The 16960-nt window shown below is 50.9% G+C and overlaps 1 protein-coding gene across 1 annotated transcript in view; it reads right to left on the bottom strand.

The window, feature by feature from the left end:
- The window catches only part of TGFBI (transforming growth factor beta induced), a 33898-nt gene extending 32635 nt beyond the window's left edge, over nt 1-1263 (bottom strand). Inside the window, exon 1 of the mRNA XM_077768675.1 lies at nt 1119-1263. Coding sequence (XP_077624801.1) covers nt 1119-1252 — 134 coding nt within the window. The 5' untranslated portion in view covers nt 1253-1263. The remainder of the gene's footprint in view (nt 1-1118) is intronic.
- Between the last annotated feature and the right edge of the window lie 15697 nt (nt 1264-16960).

Below are 16960 nucleotides of genomic sequence, written 5' to 3'. Positions count from 1 at the left end.
CTGGGGGGGGCCCCCCCCCCCCCCCCCCCCCCCCCAGCACTCCTGGGGGTGGGGAGCCAAGGCATGGTAAGGCCTTGGAAGTCACCTGTAGTCACCCAACAGTGAGTTCTGGCCCAAGTACAGATCTGCCAAGTCACGTGGCAGTCTGGGCCCTACCTGGGTTCGAATGCCACACCCAGTGTCATCTGAGCTGCCAAGGCCCAGTGGCAGGACTCTATCCACCTATAGTTTTACCGAGCTGTGAAGAAAGAGTTGGTGCAACCCGGCAGGCTGGAAACTGCGGCAGAGTCCCCGAAAGCATGAAGCGGGCTGGCCTGGTCTGGCGTGTACAAATATTGCCCATCCCTGCCTGGGTCTGGGCTGGTGTCTTTACCAGTTCAGATGCTCTGCCTGGGTTTGCCTCCTTAAGCCAGCATATCAGTGTCAGGATCTCAAAGGGATCTCCGCGGTGATAATTTATAATCCCACATGCATCACCCCAGCTAGTTAAGTTTTAGGGCAGATTTCCAATCCTGGCTCCAGGGCAGGACTGTAGGAAGGTGATGTGCCCTCTCTGGACTCAGTTTCCCAGTTTGCACAGTGTCCGCGAGGTCCACAGAGTTCTGCTCCTCATCTGGCAGGGGAGGAGGTGCTGCACAGCCGTGCCGGGCCTGGGGAGCACCGAGCGGAGCCAGGTGGCGCCTGCAGAGCCCCTGCCAGGCGACCTGGAGCCCCTGGGCTTCGGACGGTGCCCCCTGGTGCGGCCCCAGTGCCACATCTGGAAGGACTCTCTGGCCAAGGTCCTGGCCGGACTGGACTCTGTGCCCCGGCCACCTTTCCACGGCGGCACTGGGCAGGGCTGCCCACTCCCCCTTCCCACCGCTGAGGGAGGAAGCTGAAAGCCTTGGTCGGCCAGCGCTCTTGGCCCGAGGGCCGGTGTTGCCGCTCAGCTCGCCCACCCCTTCCTCTACAAAGCCTGTGCCACGGGCTTGCCGCCCAGGTCCTCTACCTCCTTCCCTCACCCCCGTGCAGGGCCGGTCCCTCCGGGCGCCCCGTGCTGCCTGCTCTGCGTGTTGGCGCTTTGTCCCCTGCGCCCCCAGCCCGTCCCGCGGCCACCCCCGGCGCGGCGGCCGGCTTACCCGTGCTGGCGGCCCCGGAGCCGGCTGTGCTGCAGCACCAGCTGGTAGGGCGACTTGGCGGGGCCCGCCAGGGTGGCGGCGGGGCCCAGGGCCAGCGCCAGGGCGAGGGGCAGCAGCCGCGCGAGGAGCGCCATGGAGCGAGAGGACGCGGACGTCNCCACGGGTCCTCGGCACGGGATGTGGGGGGGGCTGGCAGCGGGGACGGGGTGGGAGCCCGGTTCCTCACTCACACCTCTCGGTCCTCCAGGCCTGCAGCGGGCCCAGCTCAGAGACCCCTCCCTGGCCTGGGGCTGCAAAACTCTGTGGGGAGAGAGGTGAGGGGCACCGCTGATGCCCACAGCACTCCGCTCACACGCGGCCTCTGCATTTCAGGAACAGCCCTCAGCCCCCGGGGCTTGCTAACGGAGAGACAGATAAGGAGTCTACCTTATGGTCCACAGAAGCTATAAAAATACGTGGGGCAGGTTTCATGGTTTCATCAGACGATAAGCTACCCTTGGAGTCCCTGGAGAGGGTGGGGTCCCTCGCCTTGGGACACACGCATTCTCTTTAAGTAAACCCCTCTGCAGCACCATGCGCCAGGTGGATGCTGTGATGAGATGGAAGAAGAGGCAAGATTCCGGGCCTGGAGCAGCTCAGAGAGTCTGAGCAAATCGTTACATGGGAGGGAGCGAAGTATCCATCCAAACACCTATTAATCACCCACCAGTTACGGCACTGCTAGCCCTGGGGAGACAGAGACAGCCTAGCAAAGGAGAGGGAGGCTCTTTCTGGAAAAGCTCACAGTTGGGAGATATCTGAGCCAGTACTGTGCCATGGAGAGTGGCAGCTGGGGCCTGGGGAGCCGGGAGGGGACACCTGGCTCTATGGAAGTGACACCCGAGGGTGAAAAGGAGTTAGCCAGGCAAATGGGGCGTGCATTCAGTACAAGGAGGTCAAGGATAGGGAAAGCAGGATGGCACGGCACAGGACCCAGGCCCCAGCTAAGAGTCACGCAGGTGATGGAAAACAGGCAAGTGACGTGATCAGTGTCAGGAACAGGCTAGAGAGGCTCAGGCAAAACAGGGTGAGCCTGGAGGCGGGAAGGTCAGGTGACGAGGAGGGGGACCATGTAGGAGCTGGACCTATAGCGGTAGAGGTGGGCATTCAGAGAGGCAGACAAACTCCAGGGGTGTGTAGGAGGGAACGGACTCAGCAGGACTTGGAGGCCGCCTGTAAGAACGGGAAAAGGAGGAGGTAAATGACTAAGGTGCTCTTGGCAAGGGCATCCAGGCGGATGGTGATACCGTAGTTAGAACAGGGACGTGGACGGGGTTGCAGGTTTGCCAGGAGAGGTTAAGTGGTTTGGACCCACTGAGGTTGATGTGCTCGTGATTCGTCCAGGTGGAGCGTCCCACGGACAGCTGCATGTGGGGTGTGGCTCTCCACGGGGCCGGGGGTGTGGAGATTCCCATGTGGGCGTCACCTTGGGCCTGCATGAAGCTGAAGCGGCGGGAGTCCATGAACTCTGGGGGAGGCAGGCAGAGCAGCAGGTGGGTGGCGGCAATGATGGGGAGGAGGCAGGGCACAGAGCAGCCACGAGGCAGGTGATGCGGCTGATGGGCAGGAGATGGGGAGTGTGGAGCTACCCCGGGGAGAGGGCCCCGCAAGGAGGGGCTGTTAGCAGCGCTGCTGCACACAGGACAGGCTCAGCCTGTCCGGTTACACACAGAGAGCCCCTGGGGACCTGGCTGGGGGCGGCAGGAGGGCTGAAGCCAGACAGCGGTGGTTTGACAGAGGGCTGGAGGTGTGGAGATCCGAGAATGGAGTATAGACGATTCAAGAATCCTGTCTGGGTAGGGAAGGGGAGAGTCAGGGCGGAGGTCAGGCGAAGACAGAAATCAAGAGAGGCTTGTACATGTTAGAATGCCGATGGAAAGGAAGAAAAGAGAAGGGGGGGAAATCAGAGTGGGGGGCACAAGGAGAGGTGGGGAGCAGAGCAGCTGAGGGGCTGGGGAAGGGGCAGTAAGAGCTATTGGGGACCTGACTTGGAACAGAGGGAGTCGAGAGGGGAGGACAGGTTGCAGGGAGATTTCAGGGTAGCCTTCACTAGACTTGGGAACCCCGTGGGCAGGGAGGGTAAAGGTGGGGGGAGTCAGTTAGCCAAGGCTTGTGGCTGGGATGACTGGATACATGAGGCCCACACTGGGAAGGGCACAATGGGGTGCCAGTGGGGAGTGAAGCATGGCTCCGGGTGTGTCCACATCACGCCTTCTGAGCCACCTGCATTTCCAGGTAGAGAGGTTCATGTGGGACCTGCCCTGAGGGCTGGGGGCCCGGGGAGGTGTGAGGACTGGAGACGCAGATCTGAGTCGCCACACTAGCAGGTGGCGGCCAAAGCCAGGGTCTAGGTGAGCTCTCTGCAGTTCCTGTGTTGGAAAAGAGGAGGAGAAGCAAGGGGAAGGGAGGCACAGAAGCAGGTCCGAGCCTAGGGGAGGCTCCACCTGACAGGCCGAGAGGCAGGCAGAGAAGAAACCCGGAAGGGAGGCCAGTGGAGAGGAGGACTTCAGAGAGCCACCGTCACTGCCAGCTGGGGCAGAGAGTGCCAGCTGGGCCCTATCAGTGAGTGGGTTCTAGCCTTTGGCTGGCACTCAGGAAGCCAAAGACCAGAAGGCTGTAGTTTCCTGGAAACCCCATTTGTATCTTCTGCATTGAATACCAGGAGGTGATCTAGAGTGATCCTGACCTTGACCTTCCCTGATGCCCTCCTTGTCTCCTCCCCTCCCCATGTCCCCAGAGGGGAGGGGGGGGAACATTTGCTCTGCTGGCTAGCTGTGGGGGCCAGGCTCAGCGCTGGGGACCTCTGCCACTTTGGGGGAAATGTTCCCTTTGCCTATCTCTGTCCAGATGGGGCTCATTCTGCTCACTGGCGAGCACCATCAGACACACACTTCAGTCTGGAATAAATGCACTTTCCTGAAAACAAGTTTCTGAGAGGAGAATGTCTCTTCAGCTGCCCCAGGTGGTGGGTTTGGGCTCCTGAGATTTAGCTCCACTTTATCTACGACTTCTTTTCCTCATCATGGTGACTATTATCATATCCTTTTTCTCTGGAGCCTCGGGGAGAAAATCCAGAGAGGAGCATAGGAAGAACTATTTTGATGATTTCCTCTTCAAAGAATCCTATCTGCTGACTTTCCGCTCAGCCAGTGGTCAGGCAAAGAGAGAGGTATCTTTGGCAATGACCCCACTCAGTGAGTCAGGATGGATGGCTGCTGAGATCACCTGCTGGGAAGGCTGCACTGGTTAGGCTGAGGTCTGAGCACACAGAAGCCTCCATGGATGGGCATCTGAGTCAGAGCTGCTGTAAAATAAATTCCTTTGGAAATCTGTGGTGGTTTTGACAAGAAGGGTAGAGTAAGAAATGATAGAAAGTTTCTGGGAAGGAAAGGGAGGAAGTAGCCTTTGGCAATTTCGCTTGATGGTTCAGGTTTATGGCTGAGGTCCCCATGCCAGGATCCACCAGGTAGATAGCCAGCCCTGCCTAAGTAATGGCACCTGTATAACAAAGCTGTCAAGTACAAGCTCTGGAGGCAGATGGCCTGAATTCAAATCCCAGTCCTCCTTCTTATAAGCTGTGTGGCCTTGAGCAAGCTATTCAACTCCTCTGACCTTCAGCTGATACTTACCTCATAGAGATGATAATAAAAACTACTCCATAGGATTTAGGGTAGATTATAATATGACTCAGGTCAAGTGGTCAATGAATATGAGTTGCTTACTCCTCCCCAGTAATTGTTTTATATAATAGAGGTCACTGAATAGCAACTATAGAAGCGATCATGTGAAAATGATCTTTTAATTAATTTCAGGCAGAACACTTCCCTGCTTCAACATGACCACTTGGCACAGGACATTAGGAAGCACTCAAAGAGATCCAAGCTCAGGCTTGAGATTTCCCCTGGGGCTGGAGCATTGGCTGCATCACAGTTTTAGGGAAGATGCATCTTGTGTGTAAGAGCTGGGGAGCCCTGCCTTCCCAGCCCAACTCTCCCTGTAGCAAGATTTACAGGCATTGGAGCAAGTCAGGTAATCTTGCTGTAAAACTTCCCTCATCTGTAAAACTAACATTCGATGACTTGAGTTTTTCCATGAGCTCAGTAAGAGATTATAGTAATATTTCACTGGCTGTTTAGATGTAAGAAAAAAAAATCACCTTCTTGCCCACCACCCCCCCCCCTGAAACCGTAAAACACGGAGCCCCATGAATGTAAACATGCTCTCCCACCAGAGATAGCTGCTTGGAGGGGTGTTTTTGCTTCACAGGACGAGACGCAGCTGGAGGAGAAAGCAGGGGTCCTCCATCCTTGCTGACCTGAATCCAGCCAGGGCGAGCACAGCTCACTAAAAGACCGCTCACTTGGAAAGCATTTTCTTTTTCTTTCCATGTCAGACGAACCGAAGAGAAAGAGCGGCTTGTTTGGAACAATAATTACGAGGCTTTTTCAGGCACTTTATATAAATGACTACTTTCACATTCTGTGGCTCCTGTAAGATCACTGAAAACAGTTCAGTTTTTGAAAATAACCCTGTTGTGCTTGACAACAGGCCTTAAACATCACGGTGCATTAGTGGTTCCAGCAAGTTCCCCACAAAGGAAACCGAGAGAAATGGCTTTGGGGTCTGTGGGTAGGAGATGTGGAGTTTGTAGCCTGGTCCACTTCATGCCTCCTTCTGGCCATCCTCCCCAGAGCTCCTGGTGATGTCTGTGCATCGGCAGGGATGGATGACATGGCCAAGATCATTTCCAGAGTGCACTCGGCCTAAAAGTCCTGCCACCATGTAGCAAATTTGCTCTTCAGCACCCTAAGCCTTGCTGGGGAGAAAGAAGGATGGGCTTTGGCATGAGATATCCAACTTAAAAGAGTGCATGAATCACATTTTAGGGAAAGTTTCCATTCTTTGTACAACACACAGCATTCAGAACAGTACTTGACACACAGCAATTCTCCATCTCCCTGACAAAAGCAAGAAACGGCCCTGTCTGCTAAAATTGAGGAGTTACTGCAGTACCATGTGGGGAATTCGGATTTGGGTTGTCAAGGCCTTCATGTGTGGAACACACGCCGAATCTTAGACACCCCTTCCGCGCCCCCCTGTCAGATTCTGTATTTTAACAGATCACCAGGTCATTTGTGTGCCCGTCAAAGTCTGAGAAACAAGGCCAGCGGCGTTTTAGGTTAAATAGATAAGGCTCAGATGAGTTTAAACTACGATTCGATTTATGTACAGCATTTCAAGAAACACAGCCATCGACAAAAAGAAAGACCCCTGAAAAGTTTTACCAGTGACGGACCACACGGGAAACGTGGTCAGCTGCTGCACTGGGGCCCAGCTGACTTTGTGAAGGTCGGTCAAGACACCCAGGCGACTGGCAGGTGGTTTGTCTTTTGTTTTGCTAAATCCAGTCCTGAGTTATTCAGTGTCTTCTATACACAGAACAGGGAAAGGAAACTGTGTTCAGATGGAGTCCCCTTCAATTCTTGCTTTTCAGCCCCTGCACAGGGGGCCTGTGTGGTCCACAGGGTTGTAACAGCAAGCACTTAACACAAACTTGCAGCTTCAGGCTCTACGTCTGATGGGGACAGAACCAAGTGGCACAGCCCTAAAATGGCATGAGGCCCCCAGTGTTTACTTTCCTAAATGACCGGCTGTTGTCGAAACTTCTCCAAACACTGGCTTTCTTAATCAGGGCTTGCCAAACGCTACTTGTTGGTGAGAACTCAACTTCATTTTCTAGGGAAATGGATTTTTCACAAGAGAGTTGCATTGATTTGGCTCAGATAAAATCTCCTAGAAGAATCCACAGGCACTTTTGAGGTTGCCTGACCTCAAATACTTTCGAGGAGTGATACCCACAGTAGGGAACTTGAGACAAAGCTTACCCACGCCTTTCCTCTACTCCCCTCCATTTCCCTGCTTGGAGGGCAAAGGCCTCAAAGAAACAGACACCACCCAAAGGCAATGCATTCCAAACTGCAGCAAGCCCCAGTGGCTGCTTGTTCCCACTCCTCTCCTTCGCCCCACTTCTCTCAGCTTCTGTATTCCTGCCAAGGGCACCGCCCGGGGTTGGGAACCCCGCAGCAAGTTTTGTCTCTCTCCCTTCCTTCCCCCAACATGTTTCTGTTCCTTCACGTAGCACTGAAATACCCGACTGCCTTACTTCTCACCAGCGGCAGCCCCGGGCCAGTCTCCTCACTGGAGCCATCCATCTTTCCCAACACGGCCTGCCTTATCTTCCCCAAACACCACTTCTCCGGAAACACCGATCTCCTAGGACACATCCGATGGCTTCTATTGTTTATGAGAGAAAATCCAGACTCCCCTGCCTGTTTTCTTTCATTTTAATGGACATTTTTTTTCCGGTGAAAAAAAGAATGCATGCAGGTTATAGAGAGTTTGGAAAACACCGAAAAGGCTAGATCATAGAATAAAACTGATCCCATCCATAATCCCTACACCCAAAGCTACTTTGGATGCCTTCTGCTGTGCCTGGCCTCTAAGGCTTCTAGAGAATTCCTCCTTTTGATGGCTCTAGCCTGCTCTTCTACTATCCTGATATCAGCCCGACTCCTGCGGGGCACGGCACACAGGCACACAGTCCACACCCCAAACAGCCCCACTTCTGCTTCCGCTATGCACACTGGGCTCCTCCTGGTCTCCACTTATGTGTATTCTCTCCCTTTAAAAACAGCTCTGAGATGCTGTGTGTCCTCAGGCAGATTCCTTAACCTTTCTGGGCTGCTGTGTTACCATCCAGTCTTCCTTCCTTGGCCTTCCCACTTTAGGGAGGCTCTTCTTTCCTATGTTGAAACTGGCCGTTAGCCCTTAGGTTGGACACTTAGCCCAAGTGCTTACACGTGCGCTTCTTTTAGAACTTCAGAATAGCTCCGCATAGGGCCCAGTTAACATCCACAGATTCAGTAACTGACTGCTGTCTGTGTTTTGGAAGTCTAGCCTAAATCCCTTCTGGGGCAGGCCCCACCCAGTGCAATGGACCACTTTAGTCACAGCTAGGACTCTGATTTAAGTAGCCCTCAGGGTCAGACAGAAACCCCTGGGGCTTCAAAAAATGTCCTGGTTCCCCTCCCTGCCTTCCCTAAAAAGAGTGGGGGACATGTTCGGTCCCAACAGGCAAGAGCAAGCTTCTCTGGGGCTGGGTGCTCCCAACGTCACATCCTGATTTTGACTGCCCATCTCCCATGCTAAACGCAGAGAGAGCCTCCACTTCCTCGGCTACATGCGGTGCGAGCCTCAGCAGAAGCGGGAAGAGGTTGCAGCCATCAGGAGATGTGGCCCTATAGCAGCCATGCTGAGAGCCACGTCAAAAGCACCTAAGAGATGCTCTGATCCTGACCCTGCCTCACCCAAAAGGACTAAGGACATTTGAACCATGGTACAGAAGGTGATTTGTGCAGGCCAGACAGCTTGAGAGAGAAGACACACATTCCTGGGCGCCTGGGTGGCTCAGTCGGTTAAGCCTCTGACTTCAGCTCAGGTCATGATCTTACGGTTCATGGGTTCCAGCCTCATGTCTGGCTCAGAGCCTGAAGCCTGCTTCAGATTCTGTATCTCCCTCTCTCTCTGAGCCCCCCCCCCCACTCATGCTGTCTCTCTCAAAAGTAAATAAAAACATTTTTAAAAATTTTTAAAAAGAGACACAACATTTTGCCTCATGGCTTGCACATTTTGGAACATGCCCGTTCTCTAGATCAGCACCTTTACCCTGAAATGGAAGGGCAAAATTACCCCCCCACACACACACACTCCCCCATTTCAGGGTTCTATGATACACACCCTGACTCCTCTGGTCCCTCCACTCCCCTCAGGTAGCAGTTAGGCTCTGGGCCAGGCTCCCTCCCTCTCCCAGCCTTCCCCTGCATTTCCTCCTGTCTTCCACCCCTGGGGCTCCTGACCTTTCCCCAAGATGTGAGGGCCTAAATACTGTGGTAAGAGGAGCCAAGGAAAGGAGCTTGGTTTGCTGCTTCTAACGACAGTAAACGCAGGCATTGGCCCGGGGTTTCCCCAGATGAGGCTGCGTCTAGGAAAGGCGGTGAGCTTCCGAACGACAGGGAGGCAGAAGGAAGCTGATACGTGCACGCATGCGCACAGGCTATACGTGCACGCATGCGCACGCATGGAGTATTTGCCCGCTTGAAGGACACTACTAGCTTACTAAGGGCAGGTACTGTTTTAAGTACTTTCCATGCATTAAGTCATTTCATCCTTAAAATAATCCTATGGGTTGGGGTATAGTTATTTTTCTGTTTTATAGATGAGGAAGGCAAGGCTCAGAGAGGCAAAGGAGCTTTCCAGAGAAGTGATGAAGCTGTAAGCTGAAGAGTCAGCATGTGAACAGAGGTAGCCCAGGTTCTAGCACCCGCCCTGCCCATGCCTCTGTCGTACGCTCCTTGGCAGGAAGTGTAGTTGCACACTTCTCGAAAGCTCTAGAACTTTCTCTCCCGTGCACAGCTGTTCATTGAGCAAACCCCTGCAAGTCCCCAGCAGACTTTATGGTGAATGAGGCAGCTTCGGAGAGGAAAGTGGTAACACACAGCCATTCTCCTCCTACCCCAGAGAGGCAGAGCTGCCGGAACCATCCTTCACCTTCACCATGAAATCTGTCTTCATTTGATTGGCTCAACTAGAATTATTTAGCACTCCTCAACAACCTTACCGTGAGGCCACTTCCAGCCTACAGAAAGAACCAGCTGTAGTTACTGCTTGGTGAATCTAGATGAGCCAGTTTCTCCCAGATACGGGGGAAGGGATTATCTGCCTGCTCCCGTAGCAGTGACTTTTGGCTCCTCCAGATTAGCCAGTTGCAGGGTCCTCCTCTGAAGAAGTCTCCAGAATTTGCGTTAAACAAATAAATATGCTACTCAGTTGGCACGGGCAAGATGGGAATTGCTCTCTTAAATTTGGGGGAAGCACATCCCCATCTTTTCCCCAGTGCTTAGGCAGACACTTGAGGGAGTTTGCAGCACTGACACTGGGCTCCCATGGCCTGGACCTCCCTAAGGAAACATTCCCACCAGCACCCACACACCCCCATCCCCCCCAGTTTACTATCGGGTGGCCCCTAGGCTCCCAGGGCTAACTTACAGTCTCAGCGCATGTGGACTCTTACACATATTGCCGCGAGTGCTGGCAAGGCCTCACCATTCCTCTTTAATGATCTAGACCCCTCTTTGCAGTCTTTCATACTCCAGCAATGACCTCTGCCTGACTGCTTGGTTGGCAAGACAGATCATTTTCTTTCTGAATACATTTCACGCTATGGACTATGTATACTGAGCACTCACTGTTTCTCTTAAAGCACTGGAAAAGTGTGTAACATAAGAAGTGAAAGATAATTCTTTGGGGTGCTAGGCACAACCCCATATATGACAACCCTTCGGCAAGACTCATTTAAACACAAACCCAGACTTTCCTTTCATTCCTTTTTAAATTACTGATCAAACATCCATGATCTGCGCTTGAGAATTCTTCCAACTAATGGTGCAGTCACTTGGATTAACATGTAATACGAGAGAATCTCAGGACAACAAAAGAATCAAAATGATCCCTAGAGTCAGTAGAAAAGATGTGTCCATATTAATTAGCACGTTTCTGAAGTCACAGTTGAACTACAGTTTGAGTAAGTCCTACTGTTCTACGTCATTCAAAAAAAATTGCTATTGCCAATATATGGGTCAACCGTCTTGCTCCAGAAAGTGGTATTCTACAAACACTCATAGAAATCATGCTCCAAGCTCAGCAACGGGCTGCCTGTAGCAGTTGCAGAAATGACTCAGTCATTCCCCATCCATGAGGCATTCAGCCTGGTAGGGGAACAGGCGTATATACAATGAAATAAGTGCTTAATACATGGCTCCATGGAAAGGAGCTCCAAAGGAAAGTACCCAACCGCACAGGGTGAGGGGGGGCTGGCTCGTCAGTCGAAGGTGGAAGGAGGGGGGCTGGCTAGTTGGTGGAGGGTGGAAGGAGTTGGGGGGGATTCTTCCCAGAAGAGGTGATTCATCATCTGGCTGGGAGGGAAGCCAAGTCAGCAAGGTAGACTGCAAGTCATCAAACCCAAAGGCAGAGACAGGGTTAGGACCAGAGACATACATACTGGTAGTCTGGATTTCTGGTTCTCGTTAGTGCTTTATAGTTCCTGAGACCTATAAGAGCCTGGAAACTTGCTTTTCTGGGCATCCATTTTTAATGGCCAAGGAAAATGCCATCTTGATCATTGAGTTTAAAAGCATCCTCCCCCCTCCCCCACCCCTTCCATCGTATAGAAATCGAAATATCCTAAGGTTTGAATTTGGGTCCTTTTTAAAAAACCCATCTTCTACGTGGGCACTTTACAAACTTTAGAACCAATAAGCACTCTGGAATGGGCCCTGAGGCCTTGTGGACTCTTTCATCTTCAGGGCACTGTGTCATGCAAGCACAGGTCAGCCTCCACTGAAACATTTCAGTTACAGTTTAAAGGAGGTAGGCGGGGGAGGTAACGAGTGTGTCCTTGTGTGTGTGTGTGTGTGTGTGTGTGTGTGTGTGTGTGATGTGCAAACAGCACGCTCTATCTGCACATCCAAATCCAATGAGCACAAATCCTAGCGAGCCCTGGAGACCTACGTGGCAGAGTCCTGCCAAGTTGAGGAGGAGCACAAAGCTCGAGGCAGAGCTTAGAAAGGCTTGGCTGGGTGATTAAAGTCCAACACACTATGCAACTTCAAAACATGTTTATTTAGATGTAAAGTTCATCCAAGACCCCATACATAAGATCCTGGCTCACTTTTGGAGCATATTGTGACTGTTGTGGCCCCTTTTTAACTTTGGTTCCTGTAACTTACACTGGGGACCTGAGCTGATCACTCCAAACCAGCAAATTAATAAATAAAGCAGCAGAAAGAAACACTGCAAGGTCATGAGGCCCCGGCTTTCATGCCTCTTCTTTCTTCATAACTGTTTCCAGATGTGGAGATTGGCACAGTGCCAGCACAGTGACAACAACTAATGAAAAGTCCTTCCTCCCCAGCTAGCAGCAGGCGGCTACCGGTCCCGGCAGGATGGCCTGTTTGTGTTTTCATTTCAGAGGACTCACTTGGCTGGAAGCATGGCCCTTGTTGCGTGAGTCGCCGGCACAGGCCTCGGAGTTAACTGTAGCCAAACACAAGCACCGCAGTGCAAGGTGTCTCCTGGGAAAGGCAGTTGTGCAAAGAGCAGTTCTAAACAATGGTGGAAGACAGGAGCTGGATTTGGGCTCAAACATCCCACCAGGAAGGAAATGGTGCCCATCGAGTTGGTAGCCTGGGACCCCAGCCTTCCCATTGACAAATCTTCCTCTAGCACTGCAGAGAGGACAGTCAAGAAATGGTTTGTTCCTGACTTCACAGGGCTTACAACCTGAGGTGGAGCATGTGCCCATGAGAGAAAACCCGAAGGAGTGACCAGGGCCAGGTGAGATTGGTCAGGAAAGACATCCTGGAAAACACGCATGTTAAAGGTGTTGTAAAGGTAAGTCGCGACTACTTTTAGGAGGAAAAAGAAGTGCTTTTAGAAAGTGGCAGGTTCACTACTAGGCATTTATCCAAAGGACACAGGAGTGCTGATTCATAGGGGCACGTGCACGCCAATGTTCATAGCAGTGCTATCAACATTAGCCAAATTATGGAAAGAGCCCAAATATCCAGTGACTGATGGATAAAGAAGATGAGGTATATATATATTATAATATATATACTATATATATATAATGGACTACTACTCAGCAGTGAAAAAGAATGAAATCTTGCCACTTGGAACAATGTAATATGCTATGTGAAATAAGAGTATTATGCTAAGTGAAATAAATCATTCAGAGAAAGGCAGATATCATATGTTCTCACTCATATGTGGAATATGAGAAACTTAACAGGAGACCATGGAGGAAGGGAAGAGAAAAAAATCGTTATAAAGTGAGAGGAAGTCAAACTATGAGAGGCTCTTAAGTACAGAGAACAAACTCAAGGTTGATGGGGGTGGGGGTTGGGAAGGAGGGAAAAATGGGCGACGGGCATTGAGGGGGCCACTTGCTGGGATGAGAACTGGGTATTGTATGTAAGTGACGAATCACAGGATTCTACTCCCAAAGCCAAGAACACACTGTATACTCTGTATGTCAGCTAACTTGACAATTAATTAAATTTAAAAAAAACACACAAGAAAATGGCAGTATGGTTCAAGTGGCCAGGTCTCCATGTGTGGGGCACTTCACCCCACACCTCAGACTTTGGTCAATGTACCAGTCAGGCCAACAGAGCCAAGGGGCCTCACATTCTGCTTGACTCTTTTTCTGACTTTTGGGAAAGTCTCCTTCTACTGATTTTTCTTTGCCAGCCAACCTGCTCATCACAACCATAAATAAATGGAATTTAAAATGGAATTTTTAAAACTGGAAACATATAAATTAGTTTGACATCAACGTGGCCTTCACTAGCAGATGGGAGTGTGTGTGCTTCTGTGGTGGTATCACTGACTACTCTGGAGCCATCCGTGAGAATGAATTTCATTGTTTGTAGCACGCAAGTAGCACTTACCTGTGGATTTCCAGGAAAATCTTGCCACTGGGAAGGCTCTGAAAAATCACAAATAATCTTTGCTTTCGTGCCTCCAAAGACCTATCTGATCTCAGTTGGTTGATCTGCAGTGACCAGAGCTTTCTTCTTGTTTCATGTGCAGGAGTTAATTTTGCAGACTGGAACAGAAAGCCTCAGAAAGGATGGGCAGAGAGAGAGGGGCCAGGGCCACTCTGGGGAAGCAACAAAGGCTAGTCTATCTGCTGGTGATGGGATTTGACCTTCAGTCACAGAGGTAGAGTGTAAACAGACAATTCTGCTCTCCCAGCTCTGCTGCTGGCTCCATGCCCTTCTCTGATCCTGGGATGGAAAGGCAGGCTGGGACAAACCACGTATTTCATCCATCCTAGAGGCCCAAAGCCCCAGCTCTGAGGCCACAGGGTCTGTATGACCCTCGCAGGTGAATTGCTCCCACATAATCCCGATTTTGATGTGTGAAAAGATATTTCAGAGCATGGCTTCCTGGGGATTCATATCTTAGGGACCAGCAGATGTGGCTCTGTTCGCCCGTTTCCTGGCTAGAATGGGTTCTAGGCAGTGCTCCGGGAAGTAAGAAATGAGCAAATACGGGGTGAACACAAAAGATGTCGAAAACTCCTTGTGTTTTCCAGAAGCATACCGCCATCTGGGAGGGCCAACAGAAGGCAAGAAACCAAGCTTAGGACTAGGAAATCTTCATCCATGGTCAAGTTTACTAAGTCCTGTTCACACAGCTCAGCGCATCTCTCTTACCCCCAGGCCTATGAACACACTGCTCATGCTGTCTCACTTGTGCTTGTCCATTTGATTTTAGTTTAGACAATCCTTTCTTCCAGGAAGCCTTCCCTTCCTTGATGCCCCTTATGTGGGCTTGCACTGGCCTCTATTTTTCTACTACCTTGGCATCTGTCAGTGTTGCAATTGTCTGGTACTATCTAGACTGTAAGTTTGGTGAAGGCAAGGAAGTGCCTTCCTCATTCACTACCTGATTCCCAGCACTCATTCGCTGATTCATTGATCTATTTGTGGAGACCTAGCATGAACCAGTCAAATGATCAACAAAAAGAGAGGTCATTGTGAGGCCTTGTTACTCAGACGAGGCTTGCTGGAAGAAGTGCACTGTGATGTCTTCTTTGAGGAAATTTGGACAAGGAAGACAAAAGGAAGCAATAGCTGCCCCCCACCGCCCCCACCCCACGGGGTATTTTATTCCATGGGAATAAAACCTGGGAATCATTAGTCAGGCAGAAGGGTGCTTACATTCAGGGAGCTCCTACCACATGCCAAGATGGTTTTCCAGATGCCACCCATGTTAATAATATCTGCCACTCATGCAGAACTGGCTGCAGGCCTGGCCACTTCTTGGGCTCTCGCATGTGCTCTTTCTGCAACCTTGCTGAGCAGAGAAGCTTGTTCCATTTTTGCAGATGAGGGACTGAACCTCAGAAAGGTGGGACTGGGCCAAGACTGCATAGTCACTGAGCCAAATTTTAAAGGTGAGAGTTAAAAGATCTTTACCATATGTTTAAATAACTGCCAAAATGTCAGGGTACTGTATTTTGAATATGGACATCACATTATATTTTTGTCAAACTACTGGAACTATAGATTGAGTTGGTGCAATTTATAGAAAATGTCAACCCTTACCAGCCATGTGATCTTGGGCAAGTTACTTAACCTCTTGTACATCAATATTCTCTATAAATTGGGAATAATTGTAGTACTTAATTATAGGCCCATTGGGAGGATTAAATCAGTACATTCATGTAAGGTGTTAAGAATTAAGGACTGGTCCATATGGCTAAATACGTATATGATCTAACTGCAAAGTCAGTCCTCATTGTCAACATTAACCAAAGCTGACTTAATTCTGGTAAGGAAAGTATGGTTTCATTTTTTTTTGTTGTTTAAAATTTTTTAATAGTTTATTTATTTTTGAGACAGAGAGAGACAGAGCACGAGCAGGGGAAGGACAGAGAGGGAGAAAGAGAGAGAGATAGAGAGACAGAATCCGAAACAGGCTCCAGACTCTGAGCTGCCACCACAGAACCCGACGTGGGGCTCAAACCCACTAACCACTAACCACGAGATCACGACCTGAGCCAAAGTTGGACACTCAACCGACTGAGCCACCCAGGCGCCCCTCATTTTTTAAATTCAAATAAGCATATTGCTGCAGGCCTTCCTGAGAATCCCTTAAGAGTTGTCTAGCAGAGACAGAGAAGGCTCTGTGCTCACCAAGCCAAGAGCAACACCGTCACTATTTCTTGCTTTGATCTCGAGAGGCTGCATTTTCTAGTTGCCCTTTGGTACGCCTCATGGGGACTTTTGCATTCTGTCACAATGCCCCATCCATGGTAAGGCCCATTAGAGGGAAATCTTCCCTCTGGTAAGGGTGAAGGCAGAGACTGGGAGGGAAGGCGAGGAGGAGTAGATGGGTCAGCATGGAGGAGGGTGGTCTCCGGCAGATCTGTTGTGGGAGAACTCAGCTATGGAAGCTGAGGAAACGGATCCAGAAAAAGCTACACATGCTTGTACAACCCCTGGGAGGTCTTCCTCTAGCCCTAGGGGTATGTGTCCTTCAGTTTAAAGTTCCCATCTGTCCCTGAAGGACAGGGACCGCTAGTGAAAGAGGCTGCCCTCTCTTGGCAAGGCCCAGCATCCCAGAACATACCAGATGGAAGAGGTCAAATGTTTTCCTTTTTTCCTCCCCAGAAGGGTTAAATTGCAGGCAGGTGCTCTGTGTGGCCAAGTCCTATAGACTCTCATGCTACTCCGAGAGTGGTCCATGAACCAGGATCACTGGCATCACCTCAAGCTTCTAAAACCAGTCCCACCCCACTGAATCAGAATGTGTGCAAACTAGGGGCCCTTCATACTGGCAGCATCTTAGGATCCCTGATCATACGCAGTGTTCCACAAGTCCTAATGCTCCCGCCACACCTGAGGCCAGTTAAGCCAGAACTCAGGTTCTGTGGTCCCAGGCTCAGTTTTTAAGCTCTCAGGGCCCACTGACAGTCACTGTCACAGACATGTCTGCAGCAGCACTGCCAAGCTCATCGCCTCTCACCTGGGTCACCGTGGCGACCCCCCAGCCCATTCCTTCCCTACACCAGACCCTCCATGACCTGGCCCTGGTTACCCTTCTCAGCCTTTTCTATAAACTCTCCTCCTTCCCCAGGCATGCTTCCAACTTCCCCACGTGCCCTCTTTTCA

This window comes from Crocuta crocuta, unplaced genomic scaffold (genome assembly GCF_008692635.1).
Source record: "Crocuta crocuta isolate KB4526 unplaced genomic scaffold, BGI_CrCroc_1.0 scaffold64, whole genome shotgun sequence".
NCBI lineage: Eukaryota > Metazoa > Chordata > Mammalia > Carnivora > Hyaenidae > Crocuta > Crocuta crocuta.
Note: the sequence above shows the minus strand (reverse complement) of the source record. Positions and strands in the feature narration are given on the sequence as shown.